At 44.3% G+C, this 7,787-nt stretch overlaps 1 protein-coding gene across 1 annotated transcript; it reads right to left on the bottom strand.

Annotated features, from left to right (window-relative positions):
• Positions 1-4,280: 4,280 nt before the first annotated feature.
• Positions 4,281-5,211, bottom strand: LOC125524396 (40S ribosomal protein S10-1-like). The gene is made up of 3 exons (XM_048689451.1): positions 5,151-5,211; positions 5,014-5,062; positions 4,281-4,600 (listed from the first exon to the last, which is right to left on the bottom strand). The coding sequence occupies exons 1-3, from the start codon at positions 5,151-5,153 to the stop codon at positions 4,314-4,316; spliced, it is 339 nt and encodes a 112-aa protein (XP_048545408.1). The 5' UTR covers positions 5,154-5,211; the 3' UTR covers positions 4,281-4,313.
• Between the last annotated feature and the right edge of the window lie 2,576 nt (positions 5,212-7,787).

Consider the following 7,787-nt stretch of genomic DNA (forward strand, 5'->3'; position numbering starts at 1 on the left):
GACGTGATGCATGTGACGAAGAACCTTTGCGTGAACCTGCTAGGCTTCTTGGGCGTGTATGGGAAGACAAAAGATACACCTGAGGCACGGGAGGACCTGCAATGTTTGCACGAAAAAGACGGCATGCCTCCGAAGCAGTATGAAGGTCCTGCCAGCTACGCTCTTATGAAAGAAGAGAAAGAAATCTTTTTTGAATGCCTGCTCAGTATGAAGGTCCCGACTGGCTTCTCGTCGAATATAAAGGGAATAATAAATATGCCAGAGAAAAAGTTCCAGAACCTAAAGTCTCATGACTGCCACATGATTATGACGCAACTGCTTCGGTTGCATTGAGGGGGCTTCTACCGGAAAATGTCCGATTAGCCATTGTGAAGCTATGTGCATTCCTCAATGCAATCTCTCAGAAGGTGATCGATCCAGAAATCATACCAAGGCTAAGGAGTGATGTGGCGCAATGTCTTGTCAGTTTCGACCTGGTGTTTCCACCATCCTTCTTCAATATCATGACGCACGTCCTAGTTCATCTAGTCGACGAGATTGTCATTCTGGGGCCCGTATTTCTACACAATATGTTCCCCTTTGAGAGGTTCATGGGAGTCCTAAAGAAATATGTCTGTAACCGCACTAGGCCAGAAGGAAGCATCTCCATGGGCCATCAAACAGAGGATGTCATTGGGTTTTGTGTTGACTTCATTCCTGGCCTTAAGAAGATAGGTCTCCCTAAATCGCAGTATGAGGGGAGACTGACTGGAAAAGGCACGCTTGGAGGGGACTCAATAATATGCAGGGACGGATATTCTTGGTCTCGAGCACACTACACAGTTCTACAGAACTCTACCTTGGTGACCCCGTATGTCGATGAACACAAGAACAGTCTGCGCTCCAAACACCCAGAGCAGTGCGACAGGATTACATGTGAACACATCATGACTTTCAACAGTTGGTTGGAAACACGTCTCAGAGGTGACAACACTATTTGTGATGAGTTGTACTTGTTGTCCAGGGGACCATCTTCGACTGTATTGACTTACAAAGGATACGAGATAAATGGGAATACATTTTACACGATCGCCCAAGATCAAAAGAGCACCACTACAAGAAATATGTCAACTTGTGACCACCACTATTGGTCACTGAATGGTCACAAATTTCCATTTGTGACCTTTTTGTGACCAAAAACATAAGGTCAAAAGCTGGCCGTCGTAAACTGACTATAGCGACCTTTCCTCTGGAATGGTCGCAAACGTTTATGACCAAAATAAGCCTATTGTTCTGTTTTGGTCACTAGCAACCTCCCCAGTCCACGTAGGCATCCAGCGTGGCAAGCTGATGTGGCACAAGATTCAGCCCGGTCCAATTCAGTTTTCTACATGGGCCTAGCCCAACAATTCGGCCTTTTTAATGTATTTTTCTATAAATTTTTGATCGGCTTCATGGGCCAAGCCCAACATTGTAGCCTTTTTATTTTCTAGGCCTTCGGCCTTTTTGCTTCCATTTCTTATTTGGGCCTTTTTACAATCCATTTTGGACCAGGTGTGTTTTCTTTTGTTTTCTTCTGCTCATCCAATTAGGTCCCACTTGTCAGTTTTCTTTTGTTTCTTTCCACTAGTGAAATGGGACCAGGTATGTTGTTTAGGTGCCACACGTCAGTTCTCTATTTGTGCAACAACCAATAACTTGATTCAAACAGAGCCAATAACACATAAATTTTCAAACAACAGCCAAATAATGGCAGGTAGTTTACAATCATGGCAGTACAAATCAGGTATTGAAATATAGAATACAGCTAAATATTAACATGTCCAACTCCAGAGAGCTAAAACACATTGTCGGGTGCGAGTTCTCTTTAGGATTCTACTCCTGTAGTTCCTTGTACATCAACTTTTGACGAATTAAGGCCAAAATCTGCGAGTTATAAATCAGAAAAGTTAGGAATATAATCAAGTGAAGCCATGCATATAACATTCTTCTAACAATGAAAAATAGCTGCAGAATTTGAGATCTAATAAGAAACCATGCATATAGCATTCTCGTAATAGCAAGACTGAGATATATTTGGGAAGGTAAAATGACAAGTATCAACCCAGTGCAAGATAACACAGCAACTATGTCAAAGTTATTCAGATTTCCTGATGTGTGTGTCACATTATACATGCATCAAGCATCAGGTGACCAAGCAAACTATTCTGGAATAGATACAAAACAAGCATGTATTGACCATCCTACTGGTAGCAAGTACATAAAGGTAATCACTTAACAAGCAGCGCAAACATGAATGAGTCACATAACTAAGTACAATCCAATATCCCAGCTGAGAGCGAACATGTATTTGGCATTTCAGGATTTCAATACATGCACGTCAGAGAGTGGCGCTATGTTCTTACCATGGCACAAGCGAGAGATGTCCTCGACGATGCCCTGCTTCTCCAGTTCGCACTAAGGCTCAACCAGCTCCGCGGTGTGGATGATGCCCCCTCCTTGCTCCATCCAGAAGGCAGGCCGCGGACTAGGAAGCCCTACATATTACAATTTGCACAAGTTGGGAGAAATACAAGGAACTGGTATCAAGCAGAGCACAAGTTGAGATAAAGTTACGGTCCAGGAGCCGACCTTCCAAGGGAGTAGCATGATGCGTCGTCGTGGTGCCTTCATCTGGAGTTGCAGGCCAGAGTTGTGAGCTGCTGCTTTGCTTCCGCACATAGCACGCCTAGGTTCTCCTAACATACCAACTCGAAAGACAAAAACATGATTAGGGAGCTGGTACATCAGAAAAGGAATCAATGCACGAATGACATACACACCTAAAAAAATAAAATCAGTATTTCACATATTATTAGAATTGCATATTAGATGTCTGCAAGATAAGTGTTGCTTCATATAAGATGTTTAGTGATTTAACAATCAGTATGCTGCAGGAAATTTTGTTTGCCATGTCACCCAATGTTTACTATCAAATAGAAATTATTCACTGTTAATGCATTTGAGCTATAAGACAATCAACTAATGTTCTGTCCCATTGAGATGATTTTAGCCCTTCACATGATGGTTCATTGTTATCCATGTTAGCACATCAGGCTTGGAGCTTACGTATATAACAAGAAAAGTAGATTAAGCAATGCATCCAGATAACACAAGGAGGCAAGCACTAGTAAATCTTGACTCTCGTGCCACTACATGTACATAACAAGTATTTGACACATTCCTGGAAGCAAGCAAATACAGGGAATATTATTTATCTAATGAAATACATGACATCTTCTCCTCGCGTATTCTCCAATTAAACACTTGACAGTGGCCAGAGCGAAACAAACAAAGGGAGAGACAAGTCTTCACCTTGCAACAAGGGGACTCATACCCAGCCAAATCGGAACAAATTGAACCCGCGGCAACAACTTCTATATAAAACATTTGCTCAAAATGATGCTCAAGAGGAATACACACTTTCTCAACATTGCATTCCAATCATATAGACCAAATTGCAAAAATAAGAACAGTGGATAAAATCGTAGTCTAGATCACGCCGCAAAGAAACATCAAAATCATAGAACATATAGGTTCCATCATGACTTTAAGAAACATTGCGCTAGAGAAGTAGGCATGCAATGCAAACTTTCTACAAATGGTTGCAAAACAAACCACCAACAATCAGAAGAATGAGCATGTTAGTTAGACTGTATGTGCCTACACACACAAAATTCAAAACTATAACTAAGGCGAGAGGGGAAAGATATGGGGGCAGTAAGTGTCGACGAAGGACTCGACCATCTCCCTCTGCTCCTGCTTAGTCTTCCTCACCATGGCTTATTCTCCCGGGCCTGCACGCAACACTTCCCCATTCCTTCAGACAACCAGACAAGATGTGCACAATTGCCGTATTGCTGTTCAACATACGAAAGATGCCTGCTAGGAAGACGAAATCAAATGAATAAGAACCCCACATAAACAAAGAGGCTGAACAATGATTCTACAAAGTATTACCTCCAGTCATAAATAAGTGAACTAAAACCACATCACTTATTTATTAACAGAGGGAGTGATATTCAGCTTCTGCAGTCAAAGGAGACCCGTAAACTCATTGCACACAGTTGCAAAAGCACATTATGCAATAGCAATACAGCGTCAGTGTGGGTGTGTGTGTGTGCCGCGGTTACCTACAGATCCTACTAAGCGAAGCCGGTGGTCAGGTTGTTGGTTTGGTACTTGTCGAACTAAAAATCTAGAGCATAGCTAGATGATCAATGAGGTTATATTCTCAACAGCAACAGCAACCCCTATGCCCAAAACAGACAGACAGAATGATGGACATATTTAGCTCACCTGGGGCGGTCATCCGGTGGGCCAGAGCCGAAGGGGCGGGACGGGGGCTTGGCGGACTTCTTGAGGGTGTTGGGCACGATCTCAGACGACAGGTTGAGGAAGGTGCGGAGGAACTCAATGTCGTCGTTGGCCAGGTACCAGTAGTAGTGCTGCCACGAGAAGGTCTCCCTGACGTACTCCTTGGACTTGAAGCTCTGCATGAGCTTGATGACCTCGAGGTTCAAGGCATCGATCTGGGGGTGCTTGGCCAGGTTGTAGTCCTTCTTGGCGTACAAGACTCCCTCTGCACACGCATCACAATAGATTCATCAATAAAATCATTCAGTCCGTCCAAAGGAGTGGCATTCTTGCACACATAAAAAGTTGAAATTAGCACCAAGGAATTCAGTTAAGATGCCCAGACTACTGTAATAGTCAGTAGAATTCTTCCAGATTGCATCTTGACATGAATAAGATTCTACAGTTAGGAAGTTAGTGGTGTCCAAACTGTCTATGCTCGAACCTTGCAGCAACCGCGCATAAGAGCGAATTCGCTGCGGTCAATGGGTGCCAAGAACACTGACGGGGCAACATGGTTAAAACCCTACGCAACACATGGATCGAACCCTACAGAAGAAGACTAACGAGATGGCATCTGAATCCTGGCCACGGCCGGCGCGGTGCGTAAAATGGGCGGGGGAGGGGGGAGGAGCTCACCCTGGAAGAGGTACTTGCAGATCTCGCGGCGGTTCTTCTTGGAGATGATTTGTGGAGGAAGACAAGGGTGGTCAGATTAGGCGGTTCTACGACCGGGGCAACCAACGGGGAGAGCGGACTCGGCTGGGGATGCTTACCATGGTGACGGGCGCCGGGGGAGGAGGCGGGGGCAGAGACGGCGGCGCCGCGGCATGCAGGGGAACGCCCTGGCCTCCTCCGGCCCCCTCGCGACGCCATCGCTCGCCCGCCACTTGGCCAAGCCCCGCGGGTCGAGGCCCGCGCGCCCGCTCACGTCGTCGGGGAGCAGCGCGAGGGGCGCGGCCCCATAGGCGGAGAGGGAGCAGGGGCGCGAGTGGGCGGAGGGATCCGGAGGCGGGTGGCGCACAACCGTGATGTCGTGGCTGCGGCGGGGGAGGGAACTCCGGCAACGGAGGATGGGGCGGCGGCGGAGGACGGGACGCTTGGGTTAGATCTGGATCGGGGAGAAGTGCGGAGCGGATTTTGAGATCGCCGATGGGTGGGTGAGAGCGCCGGCGGAGCCCGGGAGCGAGGTTTGCCGGTGGGTGGGTAGGGGCGAGGGGGGGACAGCACCGGTGGTGGGAGAGAAGGGGGCGGCGGCGATGGATCTGGGGAGAAGAGGGCGGCGGCGATGGAGTGGGAGGCGATAGGGTTTGGGTGGTTGGGCTGCCCGGGGGTGGGAGGGGATAGGGTTCTTTTTCTTTCTCTCTCTTTTTTTCTTTAGATAAATGGGATGGGTGGATGGATGGATGGATGGATGCCATGTCATCAATCCATGGCACAAACATTTCAACCAATGAGAACAAAGCATACGTAATTGTGTTTTTCTATGTGTTTCTATTATATTTTTTGCACAAGGGTGCATTTTGGAATGGCATAATTTGTTCAAATTATATCATACTTTGCACAAAGGTGCATCTTGGAATGGCAAACAATGTTGCCTAAAAAAATTACATTTTTTGGACGAAAATTTCATTTTCCATTTTTTGAGTGCCCAAAATGAGTTTTTTTGTGAAGGACCTACCATATATTTGTTGCAAAAGCGGACCGAATTATTTTTCTAAAATACTAGGACATATTTAATGCACAATTGACCAAATGGTTGGGTGTAAAAAGTTTTGATCCACCTCTCGTGAAAAAGACAAATTTCCGCTGATTCAGCTGGAAGCGGATCAAATTTGAACTATAGCTACCTTGTAGTTTGCTCTTTATTTTTTTCAAAAATCATTTCTAGGTACATAAGTATCTATTTAATCATAGAAACACTAAAAAAGTTCCAAGATTCAACCACTAGCTAGGAACGGTCATTCCCGCCGTTTTGACCGCATTTTGAAACGGGCATAAAAAATTCAAAAAAAATCAAAAAATTGGGAAACCTTCGCATTGTGTCATTATATGTGGCCAAGTTCCTAGGAAAAATAACAAACTTGTAATACGGCAATTATTTTTAAAAAAGTGTTCTCAGAAACGAGCTATCACGTGTGGAGATCCATGGCTTTCAAGCCAAATGATCAATCTTATGGCCACATCCATGGCATAGTTTGTTCAAATGATCTCATATTGTGCACAAGGGTGCATATTGGAATGGCAAACAATGTTTCCTAAGGAAGTTGTCACTTTCTTTCGACGAAAAAACCATTTTCCATTTTTTGAGTGCCCAAAAGGAGGTTTTTTTTGTGAAGGACCTACCATATATTTGTTGCAAAATTGGACCAAATCATTTTTCTAGAATACTAGGACATATTTAATGCACAATTGACCAAATGGTTGGGTGTCAAAAGTTTTGATCCACCTCTCATGAAAAAGGCAAATTTCCGCCGATTCAGATGGAAGCGGGTCAAATTTGAACTGTAGCTACCTTGTAGTTTGCTCTTTATTTTTTTCAAAAATCATTTCTAGGTACATAAGTATCTATTTAATCATAGAAACACCAAAAAAGTTCCAAGATTCAACCACTAGCTAGGAACGGTCATTCCCGCCGTTTTGACCGCATTTTGAAACGGGCATAAAAAATTCAAAAAAAATCAAAAAATTGGGAAACCTTCGCATTGTGTCATTGTATGTGGCCAAGTTCCTAGGAAAAATAACTAACTTGTAATACGGCAATTATTTTTAAAAAGTGTTATCAGAAACGAGCTATCACGTGTGGAGATCAATGGCTTTCAAGCCAAATGATCAATCTTATGGCCACATCCATGGCATAGTTTGGTCAAATGATCTCATATTGTGCACAAGGGTGCATATTGGAATGGCAAACAATGTTGCCTAAGGAAGTTTTCATTTTCTTTGGACGAAAAAACCATTTTCCATTTTTGAGTGCCCAAAAGGAGGTTTTTCTTGTGAAGGACCTACCAAATAATTGTTGCAAAATTTGACCAAATCAATTTTCTCAAAAACTAGGACATATTTAATGTACAATTGATAAGATGATTGGGTGTAAAATGTTTTTATCCACCTCTCATGAAAAAGACAAATTTACGCCGATTCAGCTGGAAGCGGGTCAAATTTGAACTGCAGCTGCCTCATAGTTTGCTATTTATTTTTTCCAAAACTCATTTCTAGTTACATAAGGACCTATTTAATCATAAATACATGGTTTGGTGGTGATACGTCGAGGTTTGGGTGGTGGCCGAGGGCCCCAACTCTAGAGCGCGTAAACTCGCATGCCCGCCGCGTGGTCACCGCGTGACCGTGGTGTTGCCATGTGTTCTGGGCGGCCTAGGCATGTCTAGTGGATTGGCACTCCCCAGGTTGGT

This window comes from Triticum urartu, chromosome 7 (assembly GCF_003073215.2).
Source record: "Triticum urartu cultivar G1812 chromosome 7, Tu2.1, whole genome shotgun sequence".
Taxonomy (NCBI): Eukaryota; Viridiplantae; Streptophyta; class Magnoliopsida; order Poales; family Poaceae; genus Triticum; species Triticum urartu.